The sequence below is a fragment of the Girardinichthys multiradiatus genome, chromosome 12 (genome assembly GCF_021462225.1).
Source record: "Girardinichthys multiradiatus isolate DD_20200921_A chromosome 12, DD_fGirMul_XY1, whole genome shotgun sequence".
Lineage (NCBI taxonomy): Eukaryota > Metazoa > Chordata > Actinopteri > Cyprinodontiformes > Goodeidae > Girardinichthys > Girardinichthys multiradiatus.
The window spans coordinates 46,289,132-46,312,127 of NC_061805.1; the positions used below are offsets into that span (position 1 = coordinate 46,289,132).

General features: G+C 38.8%; 1 protein-coding gene across 1 annotated transcript; it reads left to right on the forward strand.

The window, feature by feature from the left end:
• Nucleotides 1–2,183: 2,183 nt before the first annotated feature.
• dmrt2a (doublesex and mab-3 related transcription factor 2a) lies at nt 2,184–7,505 on the forward strand. Its single transcript, XM_047380724.1, has 4 exons — nt 2,184–2,339; nt 3,119–3,543; nt 5,793–5,892; nt 6,193–7,505. Exons 2-4 carry the CDS (start codon nt 3,163–3,165, stop codon nt 7,281–7,283), a joined length of 1,572 nt encoding a protein of 523 aa, XP_047236680.1. The 5' UTR covers nt 2,184–2,339; nt 3,119–3,162; the 3' UTR covers nt 7,284–7,505.
• The last annotated feature ends 15,491 nt before the right edge of the window (nt 7,506–22,996 follow it).

Sequence of the window (22,996 nt, forward strand, 5' to 3'; positions counted from 1 at the left end):
TGGTAAAAACTCCATTTCTGTTTGAAAAATGTAGCTAGGAAAATGATCATAGATATTATCTCCTGAATAATTATGACTGAGATTGCTCAAAAGATGACTGTGGTTAGAAGGAAAACTGAATTTTAGACATCTGCAGTGCATCCACCTGTTAAATGGTGAATGAGCCACTTTATCTTCAAAGGATTTTTGCAGATCTTATTCTGAATTTCTCTGAAAACAATCTCATTGCTCTCATCGCTGAAGTAAGACAGGAAGCATTTCTTGAGTTGTTGTTTGGTTTTGTTGATCGGTAAAGACTCCTCGTCAAGAAGCCTCCACCACTTTTAAATCATTTAACTGGCTGCATTTCTGGTCCTGAGCAGAAAAAGAAACAGTGACAGAGTAGGAGGCAAGATCTGAACGGTTTAGCACTGAGAGAATATGGAAACAAGCTGACCGTTAGACACTAATGATTCTAAAGTTCTCCAATACTTCAAATTAAAAATACTTAAACTGATCAAAATTGTATTGATTAATTCCAAGGTGAAGAGTCTTTTTAAAACACATTTTGAGATTTATGAAAATGTTATTCTATTCATGATAAGACAAAAAGTGAGCATTTTTAATGCCTGTTGCCATCAGGATTACCTTAGATTGAGACAAGGGGCGACCGTGGCTTACTGGATAGAGAAATTGTCTTGCAATTGGAAAGTTATGTGTTTAATTTCAGCTTCCTCCTGTCACATCTGATGTGCCCCTGGGCAAGGCACCTAGTTGCCTAACGATCTGCCTGTGTGTGTTTGTGAATGGGTGAATGTGGTTCTAGTCTAAAACACTTTGAGTGGTTAGTATGGCTAGAAACTTGTTAATCTAATTTCAGTTTATTTACAAGCACGGAAACAGCGATAAATAAACCTTGTAAAGCTGGAAAATAATTTGTTAAACATTGTACAGATTGACTTCCACAGCTATAAAAAAAGTAAAGTGGGAAGATCAGCGAGCTTTCTTTTTATTTAGCTGCAGTTTTAAGTTATCTGATAGATAACATCTGTTTGAAAATAAAAATGACACCCTGTCAGATTTACTTGAATAAATAAAGGTAAAATAAAAAATAAATATGCATGTTACAATCTTGAATTATTGCACCATAAAGCAAATACTTCACCATACCAAAGTCCACCACTATGTTTACTGTTTAAGTTGTTTATGCATAAAACTATATCTTAGTAAAAATGACAAATATACTCTGGAGAATTAAGCAGAATAGCTGCAGAACTCAACAAGCTATAGTTTTCTTTTTTACTAGCTACAGTTAGCTCAAAGAGACATCTTTATGTGTCCTCCAATATTACGAGCCCTCCTAACACATGTTAAAAGCAAGCAATGATTCGACTGTTTTAATAATTTTATGGAGATGTTTCTAAATAAAAAATGAAAAATATAAAACGGAAAATCAGGTGGATTAGCTATTAGCTCAACAAATTAGCTTTCATTTTAATTAGCTTTAACTAGCTCAGAGATATACAATTGTTATGCACCTTACAATGTTAAATTAATGTCCTATATAGCACCAATTAACACACATATTAAAGCCAAGTAATATTTCTACTCTTTAAATAACTCTCTCATAGTTATCTGTTCAATACAAAAGACAACTACACTGTGGAAAATGAGGTAGCTGTTAGCTCAACTAGTTAGCTTTATTTTTGATTCGCTACAATTAACTCACGGAGATAATATATTATTGTACCCTACAATGGTAAATGAATACCCTAAACAGCACACATACTAAAGCCAAATAATATTTCTACTGTTTAAATAACTTCTTCATATAGCTATTTTTCAATAAAAAGACAAATATACAGTGGAAAACTAGGTAGAGTAGCTCTTATCTCAAAAACTTAGCTTTCCTTTTAAGATGTCTTTATGCACCAGTGTTGAATTAATGTCCTTTAAGTCAACATAACATTTTAAAACAGGTAACATTTGCACTTTTTAGATAACTTTTTCATATTTTTACGTTTTATCTACAACATTACATTAGAAGTAATCACATTACAGTTGGCCGTTACTATCTCCAGCCGTGGGGAGGAGTCTGCCTGCAGGAAAAACTGCTGTGCAATCCTATTGGTTCGGGATGATTTGGAAACAGCCAATCAGCGCGCAGAAAGCCCAGCCTAGAGCGGTTCATAGGAGCGTCACTCCTGGATATCAGCTTCAGAAGAAAGTTGGACGTGTTCGCGGCCCTCATTCATCCGCTCGATTAACCTCTAATTGGCCTTCAAAGTTGGAGCCTGGGCGGCGTGTGTCATTCATCACAGCCCCAAGAACCCGATTACCACTTCCCCGGACCACTGGAGGTGAGCGGAACTCTTTTAGTGGGGTTTTAATTCAGGGCTAAAGAATCGCGTCTTCTGGATGTGTTACAAGTTGACTGAGGCTTGTCAACATTAGTCCTTAGAAATTAACATTTTACTGATTGCCAGATACTTCACCAAGGGCGGAAACTCGGGCAGAATTATGTTTTAAGAACCATACAGCCTTATAGTTTTTTTATTCTGTGTCTTGCTGTATCACATTGACTGCTGGTTTGGAGTTTGAGGACTTAATTTACAAGGGAATTAATATGCTGGGATACTATAAATTAGTTGCTCATTGAGACTAATGAAGTTGTCTGAATTTGAATTTGAGAATAAGTCGTAATTAAAAAAAACGTTTCTTAACATCTTTCAGAATTAGATACCAGGTTCACTCATTTGTCAGCTGGTTAATCAAGTTAATAAAATTACTCAAGTATTAAAATAATATAAAGGCTTTTAATAATCCTAATGACACTACCTATTGATAAGGTAAAAAATTTGATTTCTTTTCAATTCAATTATTTCTATACGTACACTATAGTTTATTGTTATTATTATTATTTCCCTGCAAGTTTAACAAAATTATTCTTAATTTCATTCACGTTTGGTTGTGATTGGGGTATTACAAAGATTTATAATACAATTGCAAACTTGGTAAACTGGAGCTTTAATTTATATAACAGAAGTTGGGTTTGCTTTTTTACACTTTGGTTGAGAAATATTATTATTTCGGTTTGTGTAAGACATTATTTTGCTTCATTACTTTATTTATTCTACAGAAATAACACGTGTTTAACGCGGAGGTAGAGCACTTCAGGCAGACATGTCAGACAGCGCGGGCTGCGAGTTTGAAATCGACGTGGAGAGTCTGGAGGCAGAGAGCGACGAGCTTCCAGAGGACTCCTCCTGCTGCAGCCGCCCGGGCTCTGCGCCGCTAGTCGCCGCCGGCTCCGAGGACGACGCTGAGGGGGGCAAGAGCGACGGGAAGCCGGGCCCCAGCAGTCTGAGCTCGGGCGACCAGAGGAAGCTAAGCCGTACGCCGAAATGCGCTCGCTGCCGCAACCACGGAGTGGTGTCCTGCCTGAAGGGCCACAAGCGCTTCTGCAGATGGAGGGACTGCCAGTGCGCCAACTGCCTGCTGGTGGTGGAGAGGCAGCGGGTGATGGCGGCGCAGGTGGCCCTGAGGAGGCAGCAGGCCACGGAGGTAAGCCTATGGGTTGAGAACATTTTTCACCTGGAAATAAGAAATAAAAAAATAGGTCAGATCAGTCAGGGATACTTTGGTTTTTGGGTTTGAGAAGACACAGTCAAATGTGGTCTACTCAAATCAGAGTTTGCATAAGGAGACATTCTCAGTCCTGCACAAAAAAGATTTCCAGATTATTCAGGTTCTCTTTCTGTGGCTGTGCGACCCTTTCCCCCCAAGTAATATAAGGGAAAAACCTTAAAGTAATAGAATAATTTTTATGTAAGCATCATAAACATTTTTCATCTACAACATGATTGAAGTTATTACAGAATGACGGTTAGTTTTAACACTTGCTAAAACACTGTATTAGAATTTGATTCATTTGCCACAAATCTGTTTCTTTAGAAAGACACTGCCTGAGGCTCCATAGTCCTGTTATACTCCACTGCACATATCTCCCGACTTTCCTTTTCATCTATAAATTTGTATATAATTCAGCCTCAACCCTATATATCGAATTGTAATCCCGATATCAGCATATACAAAATCTCAATCTTAAAGGACTGCTTGGATGCAGCATTTGGCAGCATTTTGGCAGGCTGTTATTTGTTACGCTCTTTATGTTGTAAAAGGGGAAAATCTTGGTTAATCACAATCGATAACATCTTCGCATTATTTAACATGTCAATTTGCCATTTTTCTAATTTCAAGCAACTCTAAATTTCAGTGATTATAATTCAGTTGTAATTATGAGATTGTTCATTTAGTCGTTTTCTGCCTGTGGGTGTTTACAGATATTTTTCTGGTTTTGTTTGAGTCTGCGGAGTGTGAGATGTTTTAAACCTGTGCTATTTTTTAGACAATACGACTAATACTTACTAATAAAACATTGGATTCAGTAGCTCAGACAGTTCAGTGTTTAGAAAAAACAGCACAATACAAAATCATCCCTCGAGTGCGAATCTCAGCAATTTAAAGCTGGAACAGTGAATTTTCTTCATGCAGTGTCTCGTTGTGCTTAGCTTCCTGTAAATCCCTACACACCCGTACCTTGTTATTCCAATAGCTTACTCTCCAATGGATCAGTACTGATGATTTTCCGTCTTTCAAACGGGAACTTGAGTCAAATACATTGGAAGTGTTCAAATTATTTCAGCCTTAAGAAATCTCGGCCTTACATTTTGGAAAAAAAAAAAATAAAACTGTAAATTTTATTTTCTAATCTTTGCTTCTGTGTTTAGGGCTTCAGTTTGGTTTGTTTTCTATTTTTAAGAAGATTAGGAACCTAAAATTACTGATGTCTGTGCATAAATACAAAATTTGATGATAAAGCTAAGAAAACTAAGAGCTTCATCTGATTTAAAAATAAATTGAGTCCAGTAGTAAAAAAACCCAATACAAATAAACAAATGATGAGGATATATTCAAGGTTACACAGCTAAAACTAAAAACAGATTTAAAATATATATAAACCCCTGAAAACATTTATTTCCCCCCTGTAGAATAACAGCACATAACTGTAATAATTTTTGTTCTTTCAACATTTACATTTTCTTATTCCTATGATTATTTGTAGGTTTGCTTTGGAGATTTAATTTTATAATCAGGGACCAGATTGATGCCCATGTCTGGGTGTGAATGTGACCGGTGTGTTGTTATAGACAAAATACATTTAAATTGTCTTAGTTTAGTTGATTTTTATTCCCGCTAATTCACCCACCTGTATTAATTTGTCACAATAAATATGCACTTAGAAGCAGAAAAAGATTAAACAGTTGTTCTTGAATAAGTGACATGGATATATTAGCTGTAAACTGTTAAAGCTGTTTACGTTTACAGTAATAATTCCCTGTTAAAATGTTCATGGTGCTTCATTTAAATGTCTGCTTGTTTCTTAGTTTGGTCGGATTTTAACCTCTGCTCTTCAACAAACAATTTGCTAAGATGTTGTAAATACTTATTTTGTAATACTTGAAATATTACATTTTGAGGTTATAACATGTTTAACATCTTTAGCATTAAATTAAATGGGAGATTTACATCCTGGGATTACTCTTGCTCACCCTGATTCAGTTTTAAATATTATAATAACATTAGAAGTCTGAGTAATAACCCATATTTACCTAGTGTTATTTTAGAGAGTTTAAATTATCCAAACATACAGCCGAAGCTCAGCTGTAACAAATCAGTTATTACTCAAGATTCAAGAAAAACATCCTGACAGCAGGATTTAAGGTTTTTCTTTTCTCTTCCCTGTGTGTCAGGATAAGAAAGGGATTTCTGGGAAACAAATTCCAGCGGAGCGGAGGATTTATCAGCGACACATTCGACCCTCTACAATGCTCGCCAAAAGCATCCTTGAAGGTAAGGCATCAGAAATAAAAACCTTTCTTTGCAAATCTTCTCCTTTCTGTTTCCAAAGCCTCTTTATTCCCGTCTGCTGTTCCTTTAACATCAGTCATGCAGACTCACTGACATCTGTGAGCAGTAAACTTTCTCCACTGTTGCAACATGTGCACAGCTTTATTCTTGAATATGACAAATAATTTGATAGAAACTGACTGATCAAAAGTGCAAACTGTTGTTTTTGTTTAAAAACATCTGCAGGCATTTACTGCAGTAATCGATTTGCTAACATGGTTTAATGTTCTTTTTTTCTATCAGGATACCGTCCAGTGCAGGCTGATCCATTCTTGGCAGCCAACGCCTCCCTTCCTCCACCGCTGAGCGACCGCATGAGGAAGAGGAGGGCCTTTGCTGACAAGGAGCTGGAGACCATCATGCTTGAGCGCGAATACAAAGAGCGAGAGCTGATGGAGAACAACCAGACCGCCCCTGCCCCGCTGCTCTTCCCCAGCGGCATGGTCCACCGCGCCGCTGAGTACAGCTCCTACAAAACAGCCTTTCCTCCAGCAGCTCAGGGGGAGCATCAGCCCAAAGAGCTGTGCGGCTTCCTCGGCTCCAGCTGTCTGGATTTGCCCGTGCAGTATCCCAGCAGCTCAGCCAACGTCGAGCTAATCTCCTCCAACGTCAGCGTGGCCACCACCTACCGCCATTACCCATTGCAGCAGTCAAGAGGCAGCTTCATGACGTGGCCCCGTGGCACAGCCAACCTAGGCGACGCTTTACTCTATCAGCAGTGCCTGTTCAACGCCACCACAATGCAGAACATGAAGCCAGGCGCTGTGTGGGAGCCCAAAGTGATGCCTGCTGAGAGCCAACTGCCAGAGCAAGAGACCGTGGCCGCTCTTGCTGCTAAACTGGAGGGATCCCGAGCAGCTGCCCTGCAGGACTCATCGGTCCTCCAACGGCCAGATCCCAAACCTCCTAGTGTCTCCCAAGTTGGGCCGAAGGAGTACTCAGCCTTCTCTCCTCCAAAGAGGAGCTTCGGACACTCCTTCCCTAACAACAGTCATTCCCACAACTCAAAGCTAAGCAAGGACAGTGCTAAGTTTTCCATGAAACTCGACTCCTTCCACAACCTTATCCAGCACTCACTGGCTGAGAAAAACATCGGCGGATCCGGGCCGGAGATCAGAGCTCCGTACTGTAAGGAGCTGCTTGAAGAGGCAGCCCTAAAGTTCAGGGAGGTGAATAACAAGGACATTCAGGCTGGAAAAGCCACAAAAAGGTACGGCAAGGACTTTTCGACCAAACCTGTGGGGAACAAGATGGCGTCTAGCGAGCCTCTTTCCTTTTCAGTGGAAGCCATACTGAAACGACCCACATCGGCAATGAGCCGAGCATTCCATTAACTGTGATCAGGATCCCTTTTCTTGCACTACAAAATGCTTTGGGCTCAAATAAAAACACAGGCACTGCTTAAAAAAATTAATCTGTATGGAATTTGTTCTTTGTGTAATATGTACAGGATATTATATTTTACATCTGCATGTTTTAATAACATTATTGTGTAGAGTATTTAAGCATTATCCAATGTTTATTGTTTTTAATGTCAATAAAGTGTATAAGACGGACTTCTTTGTGAAAAGAAAATCTCCAAATTTGATTATATTTTCAACTTAAATAACAGCGCAGATGCATTGTTTATTGTACAGCAGATCAGAGTTGCAATTACATAAACACAATCAAAATATATATATGTAATATATAAGAATATTTGGATGTGTGTTTTGACTGCAATTGCTCCAACACTAAAAACTATATTTTAACCTCCCATTCTGGTGTAAATTGTGAGGATTTTGAACTTAAATTAGCTTGTTTTAACCAAGCATTCAAGTTGAATTTAAAATAAGATGGAAATTTAAACAACCAACGTTTATCCATGTATAGTCAAAATGTATTCATCTTGCACAGCTAGTTTCCCCCAGCTAAAACACTACATGAATTATGGTATATAAAAAACCCTCAGAGAAGTAAAATAAATAAACTTGAAGCCAAAAAAGTCAAGATGTCCTGTTAAACCAGAATTAATAGTTAACCAATAATGGCCTATTTAATTTTTTTAATCGCAAATAAAGGAGAATATTTGAATTGTTTTTTATAGATGTTGAACATGAATCAATAAAAGGAGTACAGCAGAGATGTATCCATCTGTCCATCCTGGATAATTTATGGAAAAAACTAATGAAGCTGCAGCATCTTCACTATAATTCATTAGGTTTGTCAAATAAATGTCAGCCAATTAAGATTCTACAACATCAGCTGCTAACAACTCAGCCATGCTGAAATTATTAAAGAGATGTTACAGATTGTTTTTATTCACAAACAACACAGATTATTGAGGCTACACGCACTGGATGTGGATTAACCGCTCTTCAGGGGGGTTGAAACGCGATACGAGGCCATAAATCTGGGAGCAGCATCACCTCATCTGCTCAAGATGTGTGTCTGTGCTCATGCCTTTTCAGCTATGGCCTCTCCCTCTCGGTGTGTTTGTGTGTGTGTGTGTGTGTGTGTGTGTGTGTGTGTGTGTTCCTGTCTTGGCATCACAGTGAGAACCATTTTCCCGATTTCACCATCTAATTGAGGACCGTTTGTACCAAAGTGAGGACATTTTGCTGGTCCTCACGACCTATTTTGCTAACGGTTAGGTTTAGGACTAAGGTGTGAATTGAGTTTAGGTTAAGGTTAGGGTTAGGCATGAACTGGTAATGGTTAGGTTTAGGGTTATTGTCAGGGTTAGGGCATAGAAAGGGTTGAAAATGACTGAAAATCAATGGAAGTCAATGGGAGTCAACACATGGTCCTCACTACATATAGCAAAACAAGAGTGTGTGTGTGTGTGTGTGTGTGTGTGTGTGTGTGTGTGTGTGCGTTGAAAGACAACTCCAAACATGGATTTAACTTGAACTGGTGAACACTGATCTGTGCAATAATGAACAAGTCAGGAGGGTAAGAAAAAACGTCACTAATCTCTCTCTGCCACAAATGTTAGCATTTCAGCAGCGTGACTCTGCAGCCGAACCACTGAACTGTCCTGAGAGCAGGTTTTTCTGTTACCTTTACCATTTTGTGCTAACTCTTAAGCTCACCGAAGGAAGCCATGACGGGGAGATTGAGTTTGTGTGAGAATTTTAAGATTTAAACTCATAATTACATTTCTTAGTGTCAGGAGAAGTATGAGCTCCAATAAAAAAAAAAAAATGCTCTTTGGTGAAGGCTGGGGGACTTGTTTTCATATATTTAGGAAGAATGTGATGTGATTTCTGCATGAATTTATAGCCCTCTTGTAAGCCATGTTCTTTTAAGTACTTCAGATTTATAATAAAACATACAAATTTATTCATAAATTCTAGTGGAACACCTAAATAAAAAGTATGGAAGTTCAGCAAGGGAACCCACAGGTGAGAACATTTACAGAAAAGAAAAAGATTTTATTAAAGTTTAACAAGAAAAGTTAACCTTCTTTTATCAATAAACAAAAAATTTCAACAAAAAAGCATTTTCTAGCTGTGGAAAAAAGTTGGGACACATTACCTCCAACTAGTTAGTTTTATCCCTATCTTTGAATAACATTGTAGGATGCAGCCATCTATCTGTCTCTGCCCGACTCTTCACTTTCAGCCCGTTTTCATTTTGTAACTTCTTAGTCACTCTCTGGTGGATTTACTGGTATATGTTGAGTTATTGTCGCATTTCAGGGTCCAGTTCCACTTCAGGTTTGATTTTTTTACAGATTGTCACATTTTCTTTAATCACCCCCTGATACACAGTTGAATTCAGCATTTGATCTTTGATCGTGAGTCCAATAATAAAGTCTTCAGTCTGGCCTACATGTTTTCTTAGAGAGTAATGGTTTTCTCCTTGCACACCTGCGATGAAAGAGACATTTTGATTTTGTACAAGCATGCACATTCATATAAACAATAGCAAGTCTGCTGTGGGTCCTGCATTAACATTATAGGGTTTTTGGAAACTTCTTTTAGCATCTTGCTGACTGCTTTAAGGGTGAAGTTGCTTGGAATGCCATACCTGGGCATGTTGGCAGTTGATCTGAAGGTCCTCCACCTGTACACTATTTTCCATGAAGTGCAATGGCTGATTTCCAATTATTTTAAGTCCTCTTTAAATAATGATTTCATTTTTCAGTATTAGAATTGACATTACATTCCAAATGACCAAATGTGTTAGAAAAACATAGCTTGTCATTGGTTGTGCTAATTGTTTCACATGACTTTATCAAGAATGTTCTCTAATCATTAACCTAAATCTTTCAATAAGTGGTTTTAATTTGACAAAGGTCATGGCCTTTTAACTTCTGATTAGTGATCATGAATGACTGCAGTTGCTTCTTCCTCTGTGGTGGCATATAAAGGATTTATTTGACAGTCCTCATTGGACTGACCAATACTTTGAACATTGTGAAAGTTAAACAACTCAGAGAGGTACTAAAAAGAGACCCGTCAATGTGCATGAGTTAGGAAAGGCTTTTGTAGCCCCTTCTAAAGTACTGCAGATTCCAAGATAATCCGTTCAGACAACTGTATGTAAATACAAGATTTTGGAAGGTGTCAGCTCTTTGCCAAGATCTGGAAGAAAATCCAAAGTTTCACCCAGAAAAGACAATAAATTAATTGGGATGTTCAGGAAAAACTTAGCAACCATCAAGGCTCAAGTCTGCCATGATCTGGAAGCTGGTAAAGACCGGTGTCATTGCTTGCACTTCAGCCAGATTTACATCTCCAGGGACTGGGAACATGCTGACCAAGAAAGGAAGGCCTGCTCCAATTCCAACATCTTCCAGCACGAATAAAATTAGCAACTACTCATGTAGACAAGCCTTCTGGAGAAATGGAGTTTTGACAAAAATTCAGACTGAAAGACTCACCCTCAGCACCTGCTCCATCCAATGACTCCTCCATGCGTCTCCCCTCCATCAAGCAGCGTCAAGTCCGCATGCCTCTTCAGGCAATCACCCTCTGACGCTCTGCTCTGCTTTTAAGGACCGACAATCATGGATCCCTCCTGCTCTTCAGCCGAGCTCGACCCTCCTCCACCCCACCTCCACCATCTTCCTTCCATTCTCCTCCCGGTCTGTTCACCTCCTCTGGCCTTCACCCCACCACCAGTCGGATCCCAGGGGGGAAGACATCTCTAATCCTAAACCAAAGATGTCCATTCAAGCTCATGTTATTCTCAGCATTCATATCTTCCTCCGGGGTCCGAGCGCCAAAGAAATAATCATTTGCCAATAAACTTCTCTAATTGCCATTTTCGTATTTCTTGTTGTGAGTCTTTCAGGTTGAAATGTTGTATGGCCAGACGAGACAAAGATGGGGCTATTTGACCACAACGAAAAGTTGATTGTTTGATGGACTCAATGGAAAATGGTAAATGGACTTAACTTAAATAGTGCTTTTCCAGTCATACCAACCACTCAAAGCACTGTATATGCACATGTATGCAATTGCACTCACAAGTGCACACACATTCATACACCGATTCGTGGATCGGTAGGCAACTGGAGGTTAAGTGCCTTGCCTGGGGGCGCATCCACATGTGGCAGGAGGAAGCTGGGATCCAACCCACACCTTTTGGATTGCTGATAGTAAGTATTATGCCAGCATTAGTGAATATGCTAACATTAGCACACAGGCTAAAATGCCAAAAATAGCATTTTAGAATATATGATTCAGTGGCCAAATTGCCAATCTTAGTTAACCGGCTAACTTTGGTATGTAATGATGTGTGATAACAATTAGCTAATATGCTAATGGTAGGTATTATGCAAGGATTAGCAAAAATGCTAACATCAGCACATATTCTAAACTGCTAACACTAGCATAGCAGAGTATAAGTTTAACTGTGACTATGAAAAACATAAATGATTTTAAAAGATGTAAAAAGCTGATGCATGTGGAAAAAGCCTAACATTCAAAGCCTGGGAGCTAAACTGCTATTAGCAGTGTGTTTGTGTTAATTTTTCAATGGATTCAAAAAGATTTGACAGTTTTAGCCTTATTTTACACAGCAATAAAACTAGAGGATTAAATTATCTTTTTACAGTAATTGTTTTCTTCTACTATTACTAACTGTTTCAGCTTCAGATCAGCTTTTAGTGGAACAGCTCACCAGTTCAGCTTATTTACAGAGCAAATGCGTTCTTTGGAGGATTGTTTATTGTATTATCCCTGTCAAATAAACTTCATACAAATTGGCGTTGATGTTGGTGAGAGTAGCTCTCCATTAAAAAACAGAAAGGGGACTTCAACTATGTCACATTTACAGCCCCAAAGTATCAAATCTTGGGATACATTGAAGCAAAGTTACGACCTTGGAAGGTTTTATGGCTGCTCTGGCAGCAGCTGGCTGCAGAGCAGAAGGTGACAATGTTTGTCTACCCTAACTGGCACTGATAAGTATCTGCTGAAGGTTCTTACTTCTGCCTCATTCCCAAAGTGTGGGATTAAACATGTCAGCAGAGGGAACTGGATTGTTGACTCACCTCCTGTCTCCTCCTCACCCCTCCACCTTTCTCTTGTCTACTGTTGTAGTTCACACAGTAACATTTTGTTTAGAGCATGCAGGTGTTGTTTGCCATTTAGGGACCTCAGTGACTTACCTTCATGCTGTGAGGTTAGGGAAAGAAAAACACGCTCACACACAAACACACACAAAACAGTATGAGAAATAAGTCTCAGCTTTTAAGTAGCTCCTGTTTCAAGAGAAAAAGAGACAACAAAGTCACCGCGTGTGTTTGTTGTTTGTACACATTAAAGGGTTGAATGTCACTTTGTCAGCACTTAGAGAACTAAGCCATTATCTTATATTGATTCCATTTTCAACAAATAGATAACTGACAACATCCACCAAGATGAAATGTCATAGATGTATCACATAAACAGGGGAACCTTTCATGTCAACATAACTGATGTTTTACAGAAAATTGTAGTGCCCTATTTGTAATACCTTTTAACTAGCTTTGCTCAAAACATTAGCAAACCTACTCACCTTTGTCTTCATTCTCTGGACCTTGTGTAGACATATGGCATTGAGTGTCAAGAAATAACAATGTTTCCTCATAACACCGTCCTGTCTGATCAATTTTTAATAACCTTTAAGTTTAATTTAACCCAGTACTTCACACAATTTCATTATAGTAGATCATTATCAGACAATTCAGTTCAATTCAGTTTTATTTATATAGCGCCAAATCACAACACATGTCGTCTCAAGGCACTTCACAAAGGGTTTGGAATGGTGCGGGGTTGTTAACGAGGTTAGAATAAACTACTGAGTGTTAGAGTTTGGCCATTTTAGGATGGGCTATGTGTAGGGGTACTAAGTAAAATAATAAACTGATAAAGTTTGTCCATGTAGAGCCCACTGATGGCCATTGTCATACTAAAAACCACAAGGATTGGGGGTACCTCTCTCTGTCAGACTGATTATAACCATTGGAAAAGAGAAGGGGTCGCACAGTTAGCAGAAATGGAGGGTGTGTTTGCACTTCAACCATAACTGAGCCGGTTTAGGCTAAACCTGACTCCCCCTTACTCCATCCAACAGGGAGGGAGGAAGGCAGAGTTAAAAATAATTGGAGAGTGTTGTTTCCTGTTGCATTGTGTGAAAGGTGGGTAACTTTAAAATGGGCTAAGTCAGTTTAATCAAATCATATAGCTTTCAAGTCAGTTACATACATTCCCATTAATCCTAACCATCAAACAACTCAGTCAGTAGTTAAGGTTTTTCTATCTAAGGAAACAGTAGGGACAGTGGACAGTCACTGGCGTTGACTTTGCAGCAATCCCTCATACTGAGCATGCATGTAGCGACAGTGGAGAGGAAAAATTCCCTTTTAACAGGAAGAAACCTCCAGCAGAACCAGGCTCAGTGTGAGCGGCCATCTGCCACGACCGACTGGGGGTTTGAGAGAACAGAGCAGAGACACAAAAAGAACACAGAATCACTGATCCAGGAGTACTTTCTATCGGAAGGAAAAGTAAATGTTTATGGATGTAGCTCCTGTAGTGGTTTCATTTAGGAAGAAAAAACAGATAAACTCTGAGCCAGTTTTCAAGTTTAGAGTATGAGAGAGAGCACATACAATTAGTCACAGTGAAAGCTCAGCCAGTAGCTACTGTATGTCTAGGAGAGAAACAGGGTTATGATGACAGAGTTCAGATGAATATTAAAAAGAGAGACCATATTTTTCCTATTTTAGCTTCCCTTTATTGGCTCCTTGTTAAATCCAGAACATAAGTTAAAATTATCCTTCTCACACATAAAGCCCTTAATGATTTAGCTCCATCATACATCAGAGATCTGATTGTTCCATATATTCCTAACAGAGCACTTTGTTCTCAGGCTGCAGGTTTACTGGTGGTTCCTAGAGTTTTCAGAAGAACAATGGGAGGCAGATCCTTTAGTTATCAAGCTCCTCTCCTGTGGAACCAGTTCCCAGTTTTAGTCCGTGAGGCAGACACCCTGTTTTTTGTGTCTCTGCTCTGTTTTCTCAAATCCTCCGTCGGTCATAGGCGATGGCCGCTGACACTGAGCCTGGTTCTGCTGGAGGTGTCTTCCTGTTAAAAGGGAGTTTTTCCTCTCCACTGTCGCGGCATGTATGCTCAGTATGAGGATTGCTGCAAAGTCAATGCAAGTGACTGTCCACTGTCGCTTCCCCTCATCCAGGAGGAGTGAATGCTGCAAGTCACTGATTTAATGCAATCTGCTGGGTTTCCTTAGATAGAAAAACGTTTTACCAATTTGAATAATAAACTGAATCTCATTGCACTATTGGATAGTAAGGATTAATTGGAATGTATGTACTCGAAATCTCTATGAGTTAGCGTTTTGCACTTATGGATACATTACAGTTTTTCTTCATACCTTGTTGCTCGGCTGAGAAGCATTTTTATTAGATTTTCAAAAGATAAAATCTGTCTTTTCATAGTTCCAGCAGAATTGATATTTTATGCAATATCACAGCACAACACAGTTTGAATGCTGCACCAGCAGATAAACATTAATAAGCTCAGGAATAAGCTCAGCTAAGTTTTGTTTGCACAACATACATTTGAGTCTCTTATTAAAACTGAACTCATTGCATTCATGCAAAGGCAAAATCTTTCTATTTTGTCTAGGATGTGCCTCGATTATTTTTTGAGTGTAACTTCAGCTGTGCAATGCATTTGTATGCTAAGACATGCATTAAGAGTCAACAGATGAAGACGATACGTTACTGTTATTAGCATGCTAGTATCTCTATCAGCATCTGCTAGCATTACCATTACCATGCAGATATGAAAAAAGTAGAATCTAAATAAATATGCAGTCCTTATTCAGTCACATATTAATATCTCTATATTTTTTTTGATTTATTTAAAGAAAGTGATTTTAATTACAAGTAAACAAAAAGGATTAACCTCGTTTTACTCATTAAATGAAAGATATTAACAAAAATGCGGATAAGGAAGAGTATAAGTGGACCCAATATGAGTTATGCAAAGCGTACTCCCAGAAACTAGAAAGGTTCTATATGCAGAACAACACTCGTAATTTGTGGCAGGGCATTCAGTCAATCACTAACTACAGGAAACACAGCAGCACTAAGGCCAGAGAGACTAAACAATTTTTATGCCTGGTTTGACAGACAAAATACCGACACACCACAAAATTCCCCTGTAAGCCAGAGAAACCCCCTATACAGGTTACACACACCCAGGTCTTAAAGGCATTGAAGCTGGCACATGCTCGTATGGCAACTGGTCCTGATGATGGCTCACCTAGAGTTCTAAATGGTTGTGCAGACCAGCTGGCAGATGTGTACACAGACATTTTTAACAATTCACTAACACAAGCTGTAGTAATTCACTGCTTCAAGACCTCCATATTCATCCCAGTCCCAAAAAGACCTGATGCATCGATTTTAGATGACTTCAGATCGTGACAGTCACAGCCATGAACTGCCTGGAAAAGTAGGTGCTTGGGCACATAAACTATTTGGTGCCTGAAAACATTGATCCTCTCCAGTTTGTCCAAACAAGTCAGTGGATGATGCAGTTGCCACATCCCTACACCTCACTCTGCAGCACCTGGACTGTGGCTAAGTGTATGTCAGGATGTTCTTCCTTGACTTCACCACTGCCTTCAGCACCATTTGGCCTGGGAAGGCGGTTGGAAAGCTGGTCGACCTGGGAGTCCTAACTACCACCTGCAAATGGGTTCTGAACTTACTCACAGACAGACCTGACGTCAGGATGGGAGGAATGGTCTCCTCCAAGCTCACAATAAGCACTGGTTCGCTACAGGGCTTCTGCCTTAGCTCTAAGCTTTTCACTCTGTACACCCACAACTGGCTCTCCAATGCAGATGATACAATAATCAATCAATCAAGGGAGGAGTTGAAACAGCATACAGGGAGGTAGTAAACAGCACACTGGACTATGGAGGGAGAACCACCTCATTCTCAATGTAGGGAACTCATGATGAACTTTCACAAGAAGGCGCCGCTGCTACATCTCCTCTCCACCAGTGGGACCGAAGTGAAAAGGGTGGACCGCCCTCACATATCATTAGACCAGATCTGGTCAGTGAATATTGCAGCCATGGTGAAAAAGGCCTAAAAGAGACACTTCATCAGACTCCTCAGGAAGGCAGGTCTGGGCCGTCGACCCCTCACCCTGGCCAACAGGTATCTCTGTGTGGTACAGCAACAATACACAAGCAGACAAGATTGCTCTCCAGACAGTTATCAAAATAGCTGTAAAAAAAAGATTAGGACTGACCTTCCTTCCACAAACTCAACATACACGCAACGCTGTAAAAATCAAGCCATACACATCATCAAGGACACATTCCATTCTGCCCACTTTCTCTTTAAAGACAAACACACAAAATATAATTTAAGGAGAAGTGGAGCAGACAGCATTATCACACACAAGAGCAGATTTTACAGCTTATTACATGCCACAGTCAGACTGATAGCAAACCTGAACTCTGCATAGTATAGTGTCAATAACATGAACACCTGTGGACAATAATTGCATTCTTAGGTGTAATATTCATATTTTAAGGACAATATCCACTTGTTGTTACATTTCCAAAGTGCAATATACAGTACTGCTAATTTTTATCATATTTTCATTTATGTATTATAATTGCTGTTTGTGTCATCAGTGAAAACTGCCCCGTTTGAAGGTGATATACCAATTAAGACAAATTTAAGCCCAAACAAAGTTCACACATTCTCATCATATGTCTGCTTTACTGTGCAGCTGAGTTGGATGGCCTGGAGGTGGCCATGAGCTCAGTGCTTAGAGATGCTACAGAATGAACAATACTTCCTACGCCTTACTAAACAAAAACATTAAAGTGCCCAAGTGAGAGTAAAAAGCAGTCGGCACACACAGCTGTGATCTGAAGGCTTTCATAGTTTCGCTAATCACTGATCTCTGAATATCTTTTTACAAACCTATTTTGATTGGTTTTCTTTAAACCTCAATGTGCACTCATGCGCACAACAACTTTCACTTCCCAGTTTTTCCATGAGTTTCAGGCTCTGGTTTAATACAGCAGTGCGGCTCTTTTCCAACCGCAGGGAGATCGAGGGGTGGTGCTGGCGCTTTTGACGTTGCGATGAGTGTACTTTTAATCCAGTCAATATAAACATGCAGAAACCCCTCAGTCTGGCATAAGTGCTGTAAATATATGAAACACAAATCAAGATAAATGAAAATAAAATGACGTGCTGTGGACTTTCCCTGCTTGGATACAACAGCTCTATTCTTCTTCTGCCCTGCTGCCCATATAGCATTTGGCTGCCCTTCCAGTGACTATGTGTTTGGTTTATTGCTTTATCACCACCAGAGTTGTCTCAACCCAAAACACACACCTACGAACCCTTCGCCAGGTGTTAATCCAAGCCATCCATCCCACTGTTGCCGTTGTCACGCCACTAACTTTCAACCCATCTGATATGCTACAATCCTTTGCACGTTAAGAATCTATTAGGAACCACAAAGTCAAACACAAACACACATTCACAGTAGAAAATCCCACGGTGGGTTGTTTTGACTCTGGAAATAAATGGCACATGCTGTATTTTGCATTGGCAGTTAGTGGCCGTGAAGGGAAGGGTAGGATCTCCATTCATTTTTACCCAAGTTGTTTCTTTCAGCCTCTACCAGCAGCAGGGAGAGGAGCATTGCTCGGTTCCTGCATTCCTTCCCAGCACCTTGTAATCCAATAAGAAATGTGTAGCACTGCTGCTTTTTGACAAGCAGCTCCCACTTAATTACCATGTTGTAGGGGCTGACAAGCCTTTGGGGGCCAGTCAGAGTAAAAGGCGGGTCATTGGTGGTTCAAAGTTGCTGGGAACATCCTGGAAACTCATTCAGAGTAATACTTTAAATGTATAATTTGAAATATAACCTAAGGAACTTTTGGTATTGCAGCGGGGGTAGAAATTGATCTGTGTAGGCGCTATTTTTATGGCATAAATTGTCAAATCTTATAATACAATAGTGAGGCAAAAGCAAACAGTTTAAGCATTGGGCACGAGGTCACAAAAATAGCTGTTATATTTTTTTCAAGGTTGCCAATGTAGACAGTACCAGCCTTTACATGTTGGGGCATCAAAACTAACAATGAAACAAGAAAATGAAAGATTCAATTTCTGACTCATTTAAACGGTTTGTTGAACTTGCACAGCAGCATAAACATGTTTATTTAAGCTAAAATACAGCCAGCTGGCATGCTTCCAGTGAGTTTTTGAAATACCCTTTAAAATAACAACTGAGACTAGGTTAATGGAAAGAGCAAAACGGAAAAAAAATTCTTTTTATGCTCACTTTTCCTTTTTTTATAGATTCAATTATTTTGAAGAGATGAAAAGAGCTTCCTTTATATGCCCTCCATCTCAGTGGTAAGAACATTATCACAGCTGCAGGGTGGGTATAAAGAGTCAACATTCCCCTGTAAAATTCTAGGTTTTTGTGATGTAAAACATTGGAATCATGATAAATCTTTTCAAAATGTTAACCTTGAATGCAACATATATCCTGTCCAGTTCAACAGAAAAATAAACACATTTGCTCAGTGAGAAAGGACCAAAAGATAAAAAAGCTGCAACAACCTTATAGCATAATTGTGCACAGCTGTAAACTAACTCTTTGGTCAGGAACCTTTAAATTTAATTGTCTTCTTTGGCATTATTTGCCCCATCAGCTTTGTGAAAATTCTCCACTTTTATGAGTTTTAGAGAACATCTCCTGGGTTACGGTTAGTATGCTTGGACTCAACATCCTGCATCTCATGCTTTCTACTCACTGAATCTGAATGTTCACTAGTATTTAGAACTACTCTTGATTTTATCCATCTTGAGACACAGTCTAGTTCTACACCTCAGTAACCTGGAATAATTGTTACGATGAGACTCGTTTGTCAGATGAACCTTTTTGGTCTGATGTGATATTGAAATCTTTTAAGAAATTAAATGTTTTTATCAGATGAAAGTGTAAAGTCATCATAATTAATGATACTGAAATAAATTAACCTTTTCATTTAAATCAGTTACTGAGTTACTGAGGTGTACTTGTATTTGATGAACAGAAACCCCATAGTATGATGCTGCCACCACCAAATTTCACTGTAGGTATGGCGTTCTTCTGAAGATAAGCAGTGGTGTTTCACACATACATTTTGGAAACGTAGTTAAAAGTTCACATTTGGTTCCTTTAGACCATAACACATTTTGTCACAAGGTTTTGGGAGATTTTATCCAGATCATATTCTTTCTTTGGAAAAACAGACTTCCTTGCTCCAGATTTAAGGAAAATGCTGATTATTCTTGTCACATGTATAACACAGCCAATACTAACATGATGTGGAAAAAGGTCAGAAAGGATTTTATTTGGTCTTATATTCTTTATTATATAATTTTAACAGCTGTGTGTAGACCTTTTTGTATACACTGGGCATCCTCCATGTCTTTGTTTTGTTCTGTATTTGTGGATGGTATTTGTTTCCAAGGAAGCCGATTTGCAAGTCAGAGATACTTGAAGGCTTCTCTCTTCTTCCCCGGAATAATTTTGAAACATTCACACAAGTATCCAGGGTAAAGGCAAATTTAATCACTTCAAATCCAGAGGATAGCCACATTTGCAAGTTTATGCAAATATTTGTAAAACTTTGATTTGCCAGTTGTTGAATCTTGTAACAATGCAATGTCTGTCACCAATTTTGTCCTCTGTTTGCATTACCACTTCTTCTTTCTTTGTCATTTATGAGTTATTTCCGGAATTAATTTATTTTCCTTTCACCTGTTCTGTATTTACTAAGTTTAAATGTATAAAAACTTTCTTTAGTTCATCCCTTAAACAAACACTTCCATCTTCTCCACCTGCTTGGCTTCAGCAGGGAATTTGCCAGTCTAAACATTCATGTAAATGCTATGGAAAATTGCTTTGTACTGCATTGTAGCTCAAAGAAAATAACTCAAACCTCTGCAATGTGCATCTATACTGGGCTGCGCACACTTATTTTTACATGTTGTTTCTGTCAGGTGTGTTTATCTTTGTCTTTCCTCTGATTTTATTTAGATCACTGTGTGGCTGCTGTGTGAATGGAGGAAGGGATCAGAGGATGTTGTTACTCTGAGAGCATGTAGAGGACAGTGCAGATGGTGCAGATTTATTCCAACAGTGATAAATGACCACAGCACCTGGCTTATGGTAACTTGAGTAAACACCGCAAATGCCAAGGTTAATACTTAAAATATTTGATTTGCATTAGCCTTTTAAAGTGTCCTCAAATGAAAATGTCCTATATATGGCCACCACATAGGCAAACAAAATGTGTATGTTTAGATTGTGGTGTGTGCTTTTAATTTTGTAAATGATGGTCAATAAAGATGCAAATATTTATAAAATGTACACAGTTTCTTTTAGAATGCATGTTTTAGAATTAATAGCGACAGCAAATGCAGCAGAAACAGACAATGTGTTTTTGTCTAACATTGATAACAGAATTGTAATGATAGACAGAACAGTTTTACTAGGTTGAAGGAAGATCTAATTTCACTTTAGCAACATCTTGATTCTTTTCTTTTTTATTCATTCTGTTGTAGATTTTCACCTTTCTTTTAGGTCTTAGTCCGGGGATGACCTGATTTCTGCAAAGCTTAAGCACTTGGGAGGATTGCCTAATGTTTGGTTTTGCTCCCCTAAAAAGCCCATTTCATTACCTCTCCAACACTGTGCTTGACCGCTGGTATGAGGTGTTTGTGATGACATGCTGTGATTATACGCATTATGACAAAACATTTCCACTTTGGTCTCATCTTTCCAAAGGACATTGTTCTTGCTGGTTTAATCAGAGGATGGATTTTATCATTTACCATGCTTACTGAGGCCTGGAGAGTATGAGGTAGGGCTCTTGGGTTTTCTGCTATTCATTTAAGCGCAGTAGGGTCTGATCTGGAGTAAATTTGGTGGGAACTATACTAAATGTTATCCACTTGTGAAAAATTGTTCTAGCTGTAGAATAATAGACTTGAAATGGTTTGGAAATTGCCTTGCAACCATTACTGATGATGTCTTTCCACCTTGGCAATGTGTTGACTCACAACTGTATGCTTTAGAGCAGTAAAATTTCCCAAAACTCCAGATTTCATTTCAATAGTCATGTTTGTTGATGACTAATTAAACAAGTGGTTTAATAAGCAGCATCCACTGATATTTCCTCTCTTTAATCCAACAGAATCATGAGGTGTATTCAGTCAGCGAAGCTTTTTTTCCTATCATGATGACTTAAGTCGTGTGTAAAGACTCAAGATGGAACAGTTGGATTTTGAGAGCCACTTAAAGACAGCAGGAGCCAGTGTCCCTGCAGTCGGATCCCTCAATCTGCCCAAGGTCCATTGTTAAATATGTAAACCTACATCAAGGAAGTGAGCTTAAACTTGTATTGATAAAATGGAGTCCTGTAAAAGGCTAATAGTTTTATTTTTAACAGATACATTTTCAACAAAGGTGTTCACCAAGACTATAATGACTTCAAGGTGTTCTCCGTGGCCTAATTACTGTGCACCTGCGTTAGTGTATTATAGGCAGGGCAAATGTTTATAGCCAAAACAGAATTAGGTATTCTGGTTAAAGTAAATAAGGGTTCGTAACAATACATTCTGAATTTTTTCCCTTATACCTAGGCTTCCCCTACACAAGCTCAGACATTTTTCCAAACAGACATTAAAAAAAATCCGTCATCCAGATGAAAACACAATTTGTTTTTCTAACAAAAGCACCTAAAAAATACAAACCAATTATATTTAGAGCATGGCTACTGATTCTTCTTTGTAATTAACTTTGTAACCATTGCAAAACTTCCTTAATGTTTTTATTTTATGCTGTTGGTGATTTCTTTGGGATAAACGGAATTGATTTTTTGAAGCTCATAGAAAGTAACGCTAACAAACCTCAAACTGAAAACATGTAGTTGAATTACTGTGTTGCAAAGATAATGCTTTGAGTTGATCATTATGGTTTCATTTCATGTTCTTTGAGCCACAGGTTACACAGGAAGCAAGAAAGGATTAGAATATGATCTGCCTTACCAGGAGCAGGTCATGCAGAGAAGTTGTATAAAACAATGTTGATTTGTTTTATATTCCATTGGTTGGTAAAATTGACGAACTATTGAAACTTCCGAAACATTCTGAAAGTTTCTGAGAGTTTTATGTTTTAGCTTAGCAAAAACTGAGTTGATGACCTTACATAAAAAGTACCAGCTGATGGCGGGAATTATAAAGCTACTAAGATACAAGTGAAATATCTCTGTAGCGGTATTGACAAACACTTAAAGCCAACAGTTCAATATCTGAGCTCCAGAGACATTATTTAATAACAGCATAAATATAACATCTGTTGTTGACAAGCACTACTGTTCCACTACTTTTCCACTTTACTTTTGTTGCTTCCCTCCAAATCTCTGTCTTCTCATGTCATCTCAAAGCCAGGATGTCCGTGAAACGCATAATACTACATTCTCAATCCTCATCAACATTCAA